Below are 14,899 nucleotides of genomic sequence, written 5' to 3' on the forward strand. Positions count from 1 at the left end.
TGGTATCAGGAATATCCCTATACCTTTTCCAACCGTTTCTTTTGGTTTTGATATTCTTCCCTTTGAATAGAGCTCAACAAAGCAAGGAGTTTATTTCTATATGAGTAGAAGAGTATAAATCCTCCTTTGACTTCTTCACCCAGGTTAGGACATGAAAAAGGTAACCAGTTCTTCCCAAATCATACTGTTACTTTCAGTCTAACTAGTCAAGAGTTGTTGAATGTGCCTCAATTTTAAAATGCCACAATTTGCTTTATAGCTTAGTACTGCCAGTATTACAGCGTGTTACACTCTTGTAAAACAAACTTGAGGATAATTTTATTTATATGCCACTTGATTATTTAACATGAGGATTCAATCGGAGAAGTGTGGAAAGAAGGCAACATGGGCATATGTAATACAAAGATGGCTACTTACAGATTAAAACATTTGACTTACCTGTAAAAATAGTGTACAAGGAAGGCACAGTATAAGGAGCATTTTTTTTTATGACACAGGCCCAAAACAGATGCGGGAAAAGAATGGTTTGTTATTGCCAAAAGAACCAAAAGACCTCTTTGTTTCTACTAGCAAATGCTGATACACAAGTCTACATATGATGCCTGTCAAACAATATTTAAACACATACTTTATAAAACCAAGATTTAGTTTAAGTGTGTAAATTACATAGGGAAAGCATGTCACGATATTAACCTCATGGCACTGCTTAATAGTCACCAAAATAACATCAAAAATTTACTGTCACTGTCCCAATTCAGTTGCCTTAATTATTGTTGCCTTACGTTTTCTTATTTTCTCCTTAAATATTCTTTCTTTTTATTACAAGTACCTCCAGTGAGAATAACACTAAAATAAAATTAACATAGCCAGAGCAAAGATAAATAAAATTTAAAAAGCCAACCTTTATTCCACTTTGAACAAGTTTGTGAATGTCCAAATAAGGCTCCTTGAAAATTTCTCCTTCAGGGGTAAGTATCTTCACATAACCTTCTTTTTCCAGAATGAAGAGCCGGTGCGAGCCGTCCCCACTGTGCAGGGCGCCCACGGGCTGCCGCAGCCCACTCACCACCTCCCGGATACAGTAGCAGTTGTGTTTGTGCTTTCTAAACAAACAAAAGAAAACCAGTAAGCTCTTCTTGAGGTGAAGGGGGCAAAGGATGCACTTAACAGTTTTTTCAAAACATATTTCCTTTAGGCATCAATGGTTTTGAGAATCAGGAGGTGCCTTTAACCCAAAAGTCACAGTAGAATTCTTCTAAATTGCTTTCAGTGAAACACATAAAACAGCCTTCTACCAGAAAGTCAAACAGAGAATCAACATAAAAATGTTACATCTTTTAAATGTTCAGAAGCTTATAATCTTATCTTTCAGTGACTATAATTAAAATTAGCTTTACTCACAATAATTAAGCCTTACAAGAAAGGCCCTCAGAGAGAAGGTTCTAAGATCTATTTATAAACCTCTGATTTGCTAATAATAATTGGGCTGAATATTTCCATAGGCTAACAACAAGCATAAAGTTCAAGCTTAAAACTGTAATCATGAAATTCACAGAAATCATAGAGAAGCCAAACTCATAATAATAAAAGATAAGTAGTCAAGTGTTAAAAGAGTTTAAGTGAATGTGATCTGAGGGAGGCAAACTACCCAAAAGAAAGAAAAAAGCATCTGCAGGATGTGGCTCCTGGGATCAAGCACAAAACACAGTTGAGTCACTAATAAAACCACATTTGTCAGTTGGTATTTTGCTTTTGTTTTAAGATTAAAGAGCATTTATCTTATGAACCTGCTGATCTCTTCCACTTTGTCATATTCTTCCATCTGGTCCAAGTAGTTAGATGCTGGTCCTCTGATTTGTTTTCTTGGAAAATCTGGAAAGCACAACCCACCATCTTTTCTTGCATAGTAAAAGCAAAACTCATCAGCAGTAGTTTGGAGGAAACCTTTAAAGAAATGCAAAAGACTCATTAGAAATATTTAGTGTCACAGTAAAAACATCCTATATGAAAGATAAAATAGAGGAAAAGAATTTTTTAGAAAGTATATGAATATTCTAGGAAAATAATAAAAGGAAAGAAAACCATTTTTTGCTCGGGATTTCCACTTTTTAAAACAAAATTTAAAATCAATCTAATTAAAATTCAATTCAGTTAAAATGAAATAATATTGTATTGGCTATTTTAAAAGACTCATTTGAAATACACATAATACAAATTCAGCATTAATCTTGTTAGCAATTCACTCTGTTTGCAAGATTCTATGGTACAAATGTTGTACTTATAGGTTTATCTGATCACTATTCAGCATTTTCCCTCTATAGTAAAAGTAACTTGTTAAGAAGAACAAACTAGAATGAAAAAAGAGGCTATGAGGTGCCAATTTGGGTCATTTTACAATTTTTTTTTGCACTGTCATCACATATGCTTAAATAATAAATCTAATGAATACCACAAGGTCATTAAATGCTATAAGTGACTGGCTCACGGCAATTGTGCTAAGAACAGAGCCTTCATTTTCAAATATGTAGGTGCCTTTTCCTACACCTCACTTATAGAAAATAATGATTATTTTGTAAAACAAAACTATATTTAAAACATTCCTGCGATCTTCTCAACCAGAAACCTGGTATGCCATCTCTCACTGAAAAAAAAAAAGGATAACAACCCCAAACAAAAAAGCAAAATACAGTTACTTAAGGAGGTCTGAAAGAAAGATGTTTTCTCTTTTCTTACATATTGAGAATTTTTATCAAATAATATACTTGACTAAAAAAAGAAGAGGACTTTATGATGAAAAAGAATTTTGACATTACTATCACAATTTGAGTTTTCAAGCATTGGCTTTTTTGGGGGGTGGGGCATATTAATAAGATTCACTCCCATATCCTGATGATTTTTGCTCTCAGAATATGATATGGCTACCAGAATCGACCTCATATGATGCCCTAACTTCCTGCTTCTGGTGTCATATCTTTGTGCATAAGGTTTTAATTTTTTTCCCTAACGATTAGATCGCTGTACACCTAACAGCTTTGTGATAAAGGCACCTTGTAATTTAGCTGATTTTTAGAAGTTATATAATGAGCCCAGGTTTGCCAGGATTTCTAAGGACAAGGATTGGGGACAACCAAGTGAGACTTCAGTGAAACACGAAAGACTAAAAGTTTATTTTCGATGACCTAGGTCTTCTCAAACCTAAAACTAATCTTAGAATTCTGAGGATCTTGACGTACATTTTGACCTAACTTTTGGGTAAAATGTATCACCTCTAAATTTCTGAGACAAACTCTTCAAGGCCAATATCTGACTAGGCGACTAGGAAACATCTTCTCCTTGGAAACCAGGCAAGTGAGAGCAGATGTCCTTGGGAGTGTGTGTGTATACGTGTGTATGTGTGGGGGGGTGAGACTGAAAGGAGGCATGGCGGCTGGGAGGGGTGCTCCGGGGGAGGGGGCAAGGCAGCTGGAAGGTTATCTTCCTTTGAAAATATTCAGGGATTAGAAATTGGGGAGAGGCATGAAGGCTGTACAGCATTTACTCTTCTTCAGCAATTCACTGTTTACCAAAGATAACTTTTCTCCTCCATTCTTTCCTGGCTAAGAATATACATGAAAACTGCCCAGTAATGTTGAACAATCATGTTTGAGGTAAAAAGAAGAGAAGGAAAATAGTTGTTAAATCAAACCTTTTACAGTTTGGTCTAGATCTTTTTTTGGATACACACACACACACACACACACACACACACACACCTCCCATCAGGCAGCACGATCTCCATGCCAATATTTCACATGCAGGAATACTGTCATACTAAGTATATATTTATAACTGAAGGTGAAAATGAGAAATTTTGTTTCAACATGAAGTATGCCTGCAGGATCACAAAAAAAAATTTCAAAGTACAACTGAGAAGGAATTTCAAGTTTGCTTTTTGAAAAAAATATCTGTATTCCAGCATTATAGTTTGCAAACCAATACCATCTTAAGGGGAAATTAACAAACAATGCTGATGACTGATTCCATTATACAAGGAGTAATTAGCTGGGGACAAACATACGGAAGTGAGAAATCATTTTCAAATAGAACATCTTAAGATTAATAAGTACAGATTCATAAACTCTGTGGTTCCAGAGGTACTATGTTCTCTTATTAATTAAAAAAAGAACAAAAACAAAACTGGAATTCATAATGAATTACTCCTAGCTTTCTACAGAATCTCAGCATACTGAGTAAGTGTGAAGGAGGGAGTCAACTCAAAAAACTTTTACATAAAAACATGGGCATTTTCTCATAATTACAAATGTCTAACATTTCATTAATACTTTACCTTAAACGATTTGATTTTGTGGACAGTGACAAATAGGATATATTTTGCTGTGAAGAGCTAAAAGGGGCCTGGCTTCAGGACACCGGGCTTACATTTACCGCCAGGGAAGATATAATTTACCAAATGGTACCTTTCTACTTGGAACAATACCCTGAAGAGCAATTTTACTGAAGGTGGGTGTTTAGTTCAGCCTAGATCATCACAGTTTGATCAAGTCTACAAATGATGGATGTACACAGATTATTTCAGCAGCTGTATTTTTTTAAACTCCTGATAATTTATCAAATATTTTGGACCTGTAACCTTTGTCTTGGAGCATGATAAACCCAGTCCTACCGTACCTTAAGAACCCCATAACACACTGATGTAAACAAATATTCTCTGTGGAGTAGTCTAAGCTGTAGCTTTTCTCTTAGCATGTGTGCCTTCTTATATACGCTGTTCATCAAATAAAGAAATGAAACAAAACCCACTGAGTGTAAGGCCTGCATTTTCTAACAGAGGTAGTGGATCTTGATGTTTCCATCCATTCCGTCTGGCTTGCTCTCCTGGGGAAGACACATGTGTAAGATATCTCACTGGGGGCAGAGGTGGCTATGGACTACAGAGACTCAGTGGAATCCAACCCTTGACCTTGGCCTCATTAGCAGCAGGATTAAACCAATCAAACTAATTGTATACTGACATTTCACACTAAATAACCTACAGCTGAAGAGATGACCATTTAAGAGTGATAAAAAGTATATCATGACACTCGTGGTAACAAGTATAAAGGAGAAACAAGGCCAATGACTGTTCTTTTCTACACTTCGCACAGAGCGCACTATACCGTCGCTGAGCGAGCAGCAAAGCATGCACCCTGCTCCTCACAGTGCAGCAGGAGGAAAGACCTGCGAAGCTGACCAAGGAGCCCCTGCGTGCAGGTTTTCTTCTTCTTCTTTTTTTTTAAAATATTTTATTTATTTTTGATACAGAGAGAGACAGAGCATGAGAGGGGGAGGGGCAGAGAGAGAAGGAGACACAGAATCTGAAGCAGGCTCCAGGCTCTGAGCTAGTGTCAGCACAGAGCCTGATGCGGGGCTCGAACCCACGAACATGAGATCTGACCTGAGCCGAAGCCGGAGGCTCAACCGACTGAGCCACCCAGGCGCCCCAGGTTTTCTTCTTAATGCCATTTTGTTATTTTTAGAAATTTTAAGAATTTACTTCCCTAGGCCACAACTGGTGAATATTGTGATGCATAAAACACTAGTATATCCTCACTATATTAATTTTTAACTTTCTCATTTTTGGAAAATAGGCAGACCATAAATGTTTCTAAGTTAAAATTTCTGAAAAGTTTCTTTCAGATGTACATGTGACTGGAAAGTCACTCTCTGAAAGTCATGAAGGTGAAGCAGGGGAATAGATCAGTTTATGTATTTCTTTACGTACTGGCAATGGGGGGAAATGAAGGTGTCTCGGAGATTGTTTTTCCTCTCTCTCAACCCCTTTCAGCATTTGCCTTAGGGCTGTATTTTTATGTTTTCGATTTGCAGAAAGATGAGGCTGTTCATGAGAATAGTCAAGTATACTGAGTTCTTATAAGAAAGAATCACAAAGTAGCTATTTTTCGCAATTCTGAATTCCAGAGAAAAGTTAAACCATGTCATGAAGTAGACTCGAGAAGGTGAAAATATTAAAAATCTGCCTTGAGAGCAATCTCTGAAAGATAACTGTCCTAGAACTGTAACGAGCCTTCTGTGCTGGGGCGAGGGCTCAGGGGTGGATGACTCTCCTATCTACCATACTTCAGAAAATGGTCAGCTCTGTGCCAAGGATCAGGCTGGCTAACAAATCGATTAACATAAATTAACACAAAGAGTGTGTTGTTACAACTCACTTTGGGGACAAGTAGTTAGGATGATTACTAGCATTTGATGAATACAGGAGAAGCCCCTCCCAGTTGCTAGCGCCTGCGGCCTGTCCCTGGAAAGCACCCTCGCTGCCCTCTCTGCGGCTGGAGTAGAGCTTTCATCTGGTTATCTTTCAAGGCAGCCTGGGTGGCCACCAAAAGCACTTGACATCTTGATGCACTTCAGCAGTTTTACATATATACAAACTTTGTAGAAAAATAAATTTGTCATTCGTCACCACATATGTTGATCTGGGGAGTGAGGTGCTTGCAGTTCTGGCTCCTGCGCTGTTTGCTACTCTCTCTCTTCTGCTGGATATTGCTTTCTGTTGTTTGTTTTGGAAGCTAAAATAACTTCACATAGATGGAGACCTTCTGGGTGAGCCTTTAAAGCCAGCATAGTTGTATTTATCTTGGGTAGATAAAGGTAGAGGAAAATGGTAACTGTCGGTATTCTTTTCAACTTACATTGGTAAAGGCAAACCTTCAAGACTTGGAATTTGCAGCAAACCTTTATGGTACCTAATCTATTATCGCTTTTCCGCAGACCTTCTAGGCAACCGTGACCTATTCTGCTTTGCTTTTGGGGAACGTGATAAAGAGGAAGAAACAGCTGGTTTCAGAAAAGCCTTACAAACATGGCTGTGGTTTATAAAGACAATAATAATATTTTCACATGAATGGGTTTGGATCCATGTCATGGTACACCAAAGGAAGCAAGCAATCCTAGTCAAAATGTTTTCTTAGGTTATTGCGAGAGCTCTATAAAAAAAAAATCTACACTTTTCTGGGTCAGAGAAAAATGTAAAATATGCACAGCAGTTAAAAAAGTTCTCCAAGGGCATCCTACAGTTCTCAAGCCTTGTCTTTTCCTTCAATGCCATTTAGTTTTATAAACTGTTAGCTTCAGTAGATTTGTTTGTGTGTGACTTTGCTTAACTAAACAGAATCTGTCTCGTTAAATTCTTTTGTATCTCTCTGTTGATCCTTCCAACGAAAGCAATAACAACCAAAGTTTACAAACTTTTGATGGTAAAACTAATCCATGTCCAAGAATCTATCTGTTTATTAGGGTCCAAAATATGGTAATGAGCAGGTATATCCGTGATACTGTCAACCTAAGAACTTCTTTATCTGTCCTATCACTTCCTTACTGCACAACTTTGGTGAAGGCACTTAACTTCTCCTGAGGCTCAGTTATCCTCATCTGTCAAATGGGGATGACTCCACTTTTCCTACCTGCAGCATAGAGTTTGTGAGGAGCAAATTAGTCATTACATGTAAAGGTGCTTTGTAAGGTGTTACCTTTTTGGATGTCTAATGATACTTTAATTAAGGGAATACTACCTTAAAAGTCCATGGACAATCTGCACTTCCCTTTAAGTTATGTAGAATAGGAGGCTATCTTGATATCGATACTAATGAATGAAGAAAACACCAACAAGAAATTTGTACTGATAAGCCAGTATGTGTAGATTACCGACTGTATTATTGATTTAACAAGAAATGTAAAACATCCCATCGAAACCAACATACTGTTTGTGGACTGAAATGACAGTAGTCTTTTTGGCAACAATGAAAGGTTACACATTTGTAAAGGTTAATAGTGAGGCAAAAATACGTATTTTGGAAGGTGAGATAAATTTTACACTCTCAGAAGCAAGCATTTAAGATGAGGTATCTTGTAAGGATATTCTGCAGTAGTTTAATTTATCCGTTTTTTATTTTTTATTTTTATTTTTTACCTGGAATATGGCCTTGGCAAGTGTAAAAGAATTCTTTGCAATAGTCTTTGCAGAGCAGAGGAAGTACAAGGTCTCTTTCCAAGGCTTCTCTTTCAGGTGAGTTGAACAGGCTCTGAGAATGTGGAGAGCAAAGCGCACATTTGATTTCCTCCAGTAACTTCCCACATTCTGTGTTGTTGGTAACAGAAAATATCTGAAAGCCATAAATCAGAAACAAACTTCTTTTTATTCATGTGAAGTTAGGCTTATTTATGTTTTTTTTTGGTAATCATATAAGTAGAATAGTAGAATTCAGCCAATGCAATTGTCTGAAAAGAATTATCATGTCAGAAACACAGGATGCTTTTAATAAGGATGGAAGTACAGTCTCAGGCTGGGATGGGGGAGTGGAGGGTAAGGAGGCACAGAAGTGCTTCTTACTCTTGCAAATCAAAGCCAGTTTATCTTTTGGGTATGAACAATTAAATGACAATTATATTGAGACCCTTTAATCCTTTATCACTTTACTCTGCATCAAAGTGCATAGTGACTGATATTTGACTTTAAAATTCTAAATACCTTTATCCAACTGTATGTAAAGCAAAAGTTTTCAAGAGGTTATTATTTCTGTCTTAGGAAAAAATATTTTTCACTCTTGACATTCCTAATATGATGTTCTCAAAGATATTACTTGAATTACATTTTCCTAGTTTCAGTTCATTTTCAATCTATAGATTGGCTAAGGAAAGTTTCCTAAAGTAGAGGGAATATTCCCTTTACATGTTGGAGAAAAATAATATCTGAAGCTGAATAAAACTGGTTTAAGACCAATCTTTATTATTCATTTTATCTTAGCCAGGAAAAACTTTCTAACTAGTTCCTCAGGTATGTTATATGTGTGAATAAACATACGAGTTTAATAAAAGTGCTCTTGTATAGGATTTAGTGAGTTTTAGTAGAGAAAAGGAATACTTTTATCTTTATTTATACAGTATTATGTCTTTTTTTCAGTAAGACCAATTTGGAAGTTAATGATTCACTGAAGTTAATAATTTGTAGATAAAATAGGTCTTGGTGTCTACTACTAACTCTAAAAACCTAACTTCAGGAGCTCCTCTAATAAATATAGAAGACAATACCAGCACAATATTTGAGACATGAAACATAGTGCTAAAGCAAGCATTGATTTTTCATAATAAAAAACACCATAATGGGAATGAATTTTATACCTTTTCTCAGTTTATATAACTATATTTATACTTAATTATTTCTTTAGAACCAGGAACTGAAATTAACATTTGAAACTCTAGATCACTATTCAAAGCAAATACTTCATTCACAAGTTGAGGTTCTAATTTGAGTAAATGGCATGGCTTCTATTTTTTAGGATAAAGATATTCTAGGTGATCACAAAATTTGGACCCGAAAGAACAAAGCAGCTAAAAAAAATCATCGAATACAAGCAGGCTGAAATTTTAGGATGCAGTAATTAAAAGCTCCATAGAAGTCACCCTATTTAAATACACACACACACACACACACACACACACACATACATATATATATATATATATATATATATATATATATATATATACACACACACATATGCTACGTGTTGTCACTATAACATTCAGGAAAGTTATTATTAATCACAATTATATTTACATGCTGATTTTTATCAATTTATTTAAATGACAATTGCTTAAATGGTTAAAGTTTTCTAAAAGGAAACATATGCCAGACACTTAGAATTTGCATTCCAAGAATGTTTTAAATGTCTTTTATTGTCCATACTCTGGCAGACCTCACCAGATCTATTCAATATTAATACTGTTCGACTCTGTTCTGTTTGTTTATCATACAGCAGTCTCCTAAGGACAAAACAACTGCGGGATGCTGAAGCCACCTTTTTTGCTGGCTGGAAAACTGGAATGTAATTACCTTGAGTTTTATGGAGAATATGCATACTTCCATTTTTTATAGCTGAAACAAAATGATCCCCATATCCTCTCCCAGCTGCTATCCAGGAAGAGCTTGATTTTAGTGCCTAAAGAATTTTGTCTTTTACAATTTTTGGAATGTGTCCTGGCCACAAGATCTCTCATCAAAAGTTTCAGAAATAGGATTCAATAAATTATCTGAAATCGAGTATAATATTATTCTTTGTAAAGTTTCATGCTGTTCCGGCCCAGCAGGATGGTAACATTTTGCTCTGTGTGAGGTCTGCAGTGTAAATACCTATTTGAAGATAGATAGAGCCATCATTCTGGCTTTGGTTTCAATGAACCAATAGTCTTACTGAAGTCAATTAAACTGACTCAGCCCAAGCTGCAACACTGTTTTAGACAGATGAGTACTGGTGTGTGTAGGGTATTTTTTTTCTTCTTCTTTTGCCTATGTGCTTGTGTCAAGATAGGCCCTTAACTTTATGCCTGACAACGTCATCAATCTTAAGAAGAAATTTAAGCTAATTTCCTGTTTCGATTTTTAAAAGCCATATATGAAACCATCAAATTATAGTGGTTTAAACTAAATATACTTTGAAAGTCATGTAAAACTTCGAAACATTATTACAACATGCCTAGTAATGACTGTGGCTGTTGCTGACTAATTTATAACATCTGTCAGGTCATCCTTTAATCTTTGGCCACAAGAAAGTAAAATCCATAGACGAAAGGTAAGATAAATACTGGAATACACAGTGAAGCGTGGCCTACCACTACAGCTTACCAACAAATAGTAAAATGGGTGACAGAGACCTTCTGTATTTCTCTTTATTTATCAAGGAACTGAACAAAGAGGATAAAAAGGCACCCACATGGTTTCGAGGAGCAGACAACAGGAGAAAAATACATGACAGTATATTAAGATGTCGCCTTAAGATCACTCGGTACACAAAAAGTTATTTCTAAAAATCATATGCCTACAAGGTTGTTCAGCTGTTGGGTGGAACACAGGCGTCTCTGCACTATAGTGCTGGATTATGTCATTAAAGAGTTCAGTTTCAATTTTAGGCTAATATGTAAATAGATCATTGTACTAAGGCAGCTGTTAAAGGGACCCCAGGATGAGTTATTTGTTTAGTTGGATGTGTTCAACAATAGCCTTTGTCCCTGAAAGAGCCAGAGCAAACAAATGATTGTAAAAGGGCACACTTGAAAACAATTACTTTTCACCCATTCCTTGACAGCTTTGGCTGTGAAACCACCCAAGGTAGAGAGAGCTTCTATGCCTCTGTGGCTACAAGTTAAGTTTTAGAAATGGGGTATTTCAGTTGGCTGCAGATTCAGTTTGGCTAATGGGGATGAGGTCCTTTTAGCATGTTGTATTTAAGAACTGCAAAAATACTGCCAAGACAATATAACTTCCTAAATTTTGGCAGTATTTATTTATAACAGTAGTCAACAATCTCGTTATGACACACAAAATTACTAAAATGCACAAAAAATTAAAATATAAAATCATAATATCATGGCCCAGAAATTGAACTCAATGCTAGTTCACTACATTAAGAAAACATGTTAGTTTGGAGTCTGGATTTAATTGCACAGTTGGGCATGCTCCAATATTCATACCTATTTTGCTACTATCTGTCTATGAAGTCTCTTCCCATAGGAGAAAGATGTGCCTGTAGTTTCTTGAGAAGTTGCTGAAATCTTTCTGGAGGTTTTTTTTTTTTTTTCATAAACAAAAAACGGGCCCTTTCAAACAGCCATCTCTCCTGTACACACATTATGAAATAAGACCCTAACATATATTATAAGCCAGGAAGGCTTAGGGGAAAACAAGGAAACACTGAAGTTTATTATAAAATAACATGTTTTAAAAACTATTAAAACTTGAGAGCTAACATAAGTCAAGAATGCACATGCATAGCTATATCACTTCTCTGTTTTGAACAATTTGAGTATTGTTGGTTTATAAAGCACTTGTAATGGAACTAGAAAAGTCTAGTGTACTGAATTTAATTCAGACACATTTTCCAAATGAGTAGGGGTTTGTTGGAGATTGGAAGCACGTAAAATGGAAAGGAATGTGGATAGCTAACGTGGCAGATTTCTTCCTAAAGAATGATTTCTTAAAAAAAAAAATTTATGTAACTCCTCTTACTGGTTACAACTCCCCTCAGTTCCGCCTCCCCCCACCCCTGTCCCTCCAACTCTCCACTCTATTTAGTTAAAGTTTTCATTCCTCCTGTTCCTGGTAGAGTTCAGTATTGCAGGGGTCTGGAGATCACTGGTGTATTCATGGTGTACACTGCACACAGGGAGACTTAATGGCAAATATTTCTAAATCTTTCTCTGAATCTCCTGGTTTTTGGGGGCTCCTGGTAACACCCTACAGATGATGTGAATGTAGCTTTTTTGTAATTTAATTCAATTACCACACAGGAGCTTAATGACATTGTTTTGAATAAAATGCTGTAATATCTGTTCTCTGAATCGCAGACTACTGCTGCATATGGTAAGAATAAAGAGAGAGTTGCAGCTGAAAACCTGCAGCAAGACAGTTCTCACTCATCTGGGAATAGAGGGAGTTGGACAAATGCTCCCTCAAAAGGCATGAACATTTGGACAGAGCTGGGGACTGAAAGAGAATGATGTTCTCTAGTTTCACCCATTAGCGAACCAACTAACAAACACAATGGTGTTGTTGTTATTCTTTTGCCATAAGCAACAGGACTCTGTGTGTGGGCAGCAGTTTAGTGGGGAGGAGGATAAGTCGACCCCTTTTTGTCCTATTGATTTTTTCCTATTTGCATGACTTGAGCAAATTAAATGATGCAATATGGCTTTTTGTTACAAAACAAAGTGAGAGATACCACCCAGACACATATGTTGATTCGTAGGAGCTGTTTACATGAGAATAGAGTGAAATCTACCGTGAACTGAGCATAAAAATTAGATTCAGCCTGGGTATTTTTTTTTTTTTTTAATGCCTGGGCCAGCAAGACTGAAGCACAAGTTTTCCAAGAGTCTCTCAGACCTTGACAACTGCAGTGTTGTAACAGAGGAATTCTTAATTAAACTTAAAATGGGGAACGGGAGTGTGGGGGGGAGCAAAGACACCTGATTGTTTATTTCACGTGCAGTGATTGTTAATGATGGGGTCCCCCCTTTCCTTCGGCAGTACAGTAGATAGCACACGCTGCTGTATCCCATGACAAGAAAGATGTTGCAAACTCCAAAAATAAGCTTGCCTTCACACGCAATCAACACTATTTCATATTTGTTTAAACTCAAGAACACAGGGCAAGTGTAAATGCCATTACTCCTAAAACAAATTTCTAGAGAAGATCTTCCTAGACAACTAACTGCCATTTGAAAGCCTGAACTTACAATGTTTCAAAACATTACAAACTGAGGCGGGGAACAGTCTCAGTTTTATGTGACAAATAACACCCCAGCGAAATCTTTCGCCAGTTTTTTGGGTTCTCAGCTGGAGTACCAGCAGTTCCCTTTCGCAGCTTAACTATTGTAATGCAAGACAACCCCCTCTGACGGGGCTGGGGATCGTAAACCAACCAAGCTTCAACATCCTTTACGATTCAATCCTCTCCCTCACCGAGCACGTGGAGAAAACTGCACAAATCTTGTTACCCTAGAAAAATAAACCGGAAACCACAGCCACCTTAATTTACAGTTTCACCGCAGCCAATGCTCGATTCGGTCCAACACACACTGTTAATCGCGATTCTTCTAAAACATTGACCCAGCCCAGAATGCGGGTACCACAGAAGCTTCTCTTTTCTGAGACAGGCAGTTCGGCACAGCATCCCGATCAAGGACTCCTGGGGGCGGGAGAGATATCTGCGCACCCCAGAGGAACACACAACCGAATTACACTAGCACTTCAGAAAAAGTTACCAAAAAGAACGCTCCAAACAAGTTTTCGCCCTTCTCACGGCCACCAGCATTTCTGGAGCCACAGGGAACCCCCACCAAGCCGGTGTGTCAATCTCGCATCTGGAAGGCGGGTGCGTGCTTACCTTGTTATCCAGGCGCCCCAACCCCGGGCTGTCACTTCGCAGGCAGCAGGACAGCCGAGGGTAGAAGCCACTGCACAGCATCTCTCCCCCACTCAGCAGCTCCAGCTGGGACATCATCCGCCTATCTCTCCTTTTCAGGCGCTTCGGGGGGTTCCCATTCAGGCACCTTCTCCTCCGCGCTCCGCTCCCTTCGATTTTTTCCCCAAACTTAGCATCTCCTTCAAAGAAGCCCAGAGCCATGGCCAGGAGCAGCAGCTTAAAGGAGAGCATCTTCAGCATCGTCTGCCCCGAGCGGCAGGGGCTCGGCGCGGGAGGACGGGGGGGAACGCCACTGCCCACCAGGGGCACTAGGGCGCAGCGCCAGGAGGAGGCTGCGGGGGACACTCGAGAGGCAGAGAGTGGTGCCGGGGGCGGAAAGATGAAAAGCGATGCAACTTTGCAAAAAAATAGAAGACAAGGCGACGGGCCCAATGCCTTAGGGAAGTCCGAGGACCGAGATAAAGTTGTGCAGATGACACCGTTTGCAGTTGTGCCAGGGTCAGTTGGGTTAGGGGCTTCCTGCTGCGGCTGGGAAGTGGGAGGAGGAGAAAGAATTGGAAGAGGAGGAGGAAGAGGAGGAGGAGAAGACGGCCACAGAGGTTCACTTGTCCGTGTAACGGGAGTTGTTTAGGTGAGACAGTTTCAGGCACAGAAACGGCGGCGGCGGCGGCGGGGCAGACGCAGGCAGGGCCAGCGCTGGGCTCTAGATGATGCTGAGGTCTCCTCTGCCGGCGGCTGCAGCTTCTCACACAGCCTCTCATGTTTCGCTCCCTCTTTTCTTCTTCTTTTTAACTAGCGCGCGGGGAGGTGCTGCCACCGCGCGCCCCTTGACGTCACCGCTCCTAGCGCGCCCCCGCCCGGGCCGAAGTGGGGGCGGAGGGGAGGGGGCGGCCCGGCCGCGAGCGCGTCCCGCGGGCCGGACG

At 38.7% G+C, this 14,899-nt stretch overlaps 1 protein-coding gene across 1 annotated transcript in view; it reads right to left on the reverse strand.

Moving 5' to 3' along the window:
• The window catches only part of HHIP (hedgehog interacting protein), a 91,838-nt gene extending 77,123 nt beyond the window's left edge, over window positions 1–14,715 (reverse strand). The window contains exons 1-4 of the mRNA XM_029940624.1: window positions 13,938–14,715; window positions 7,967–8,159; window positions 1,788–1,944; window positions 902–1,103 (exon numbers count right to left, since the gene is read on the reverse strand). Coding sequence (XP_029796484.1) covers window positions 902–1,103; window positions 1,788–1,944; window positions 7,967–8,159; window positions 13,938–14,216 — 831 coding nt within the window. The 5' untranslated portion in view covers window positions 14,217–14,715. The remainder of the gene's footprint in view (window positions 1–901; window positions 1,104–1,787; window positions 1,945–7,966; window positions 8,160–13,937) is intronic.
• Window positions 14,716–14,899: the final 184 nt, after the last annotated feature.

This window comes from Suricata suricatta, chromosome 1 (assembly GCF_006229205.1).
Source record: "Suricata suricatta isolate VVHF042 chromosome 1, meerkat_22Aug2017_6uvM2_HiC, whole genome shotgun sequence".
NCBI lineage: Eukaryota > Metazoa > Chordata > Mammalia > Carnivora > Herpestidae > Suricata > Suricata suricatta.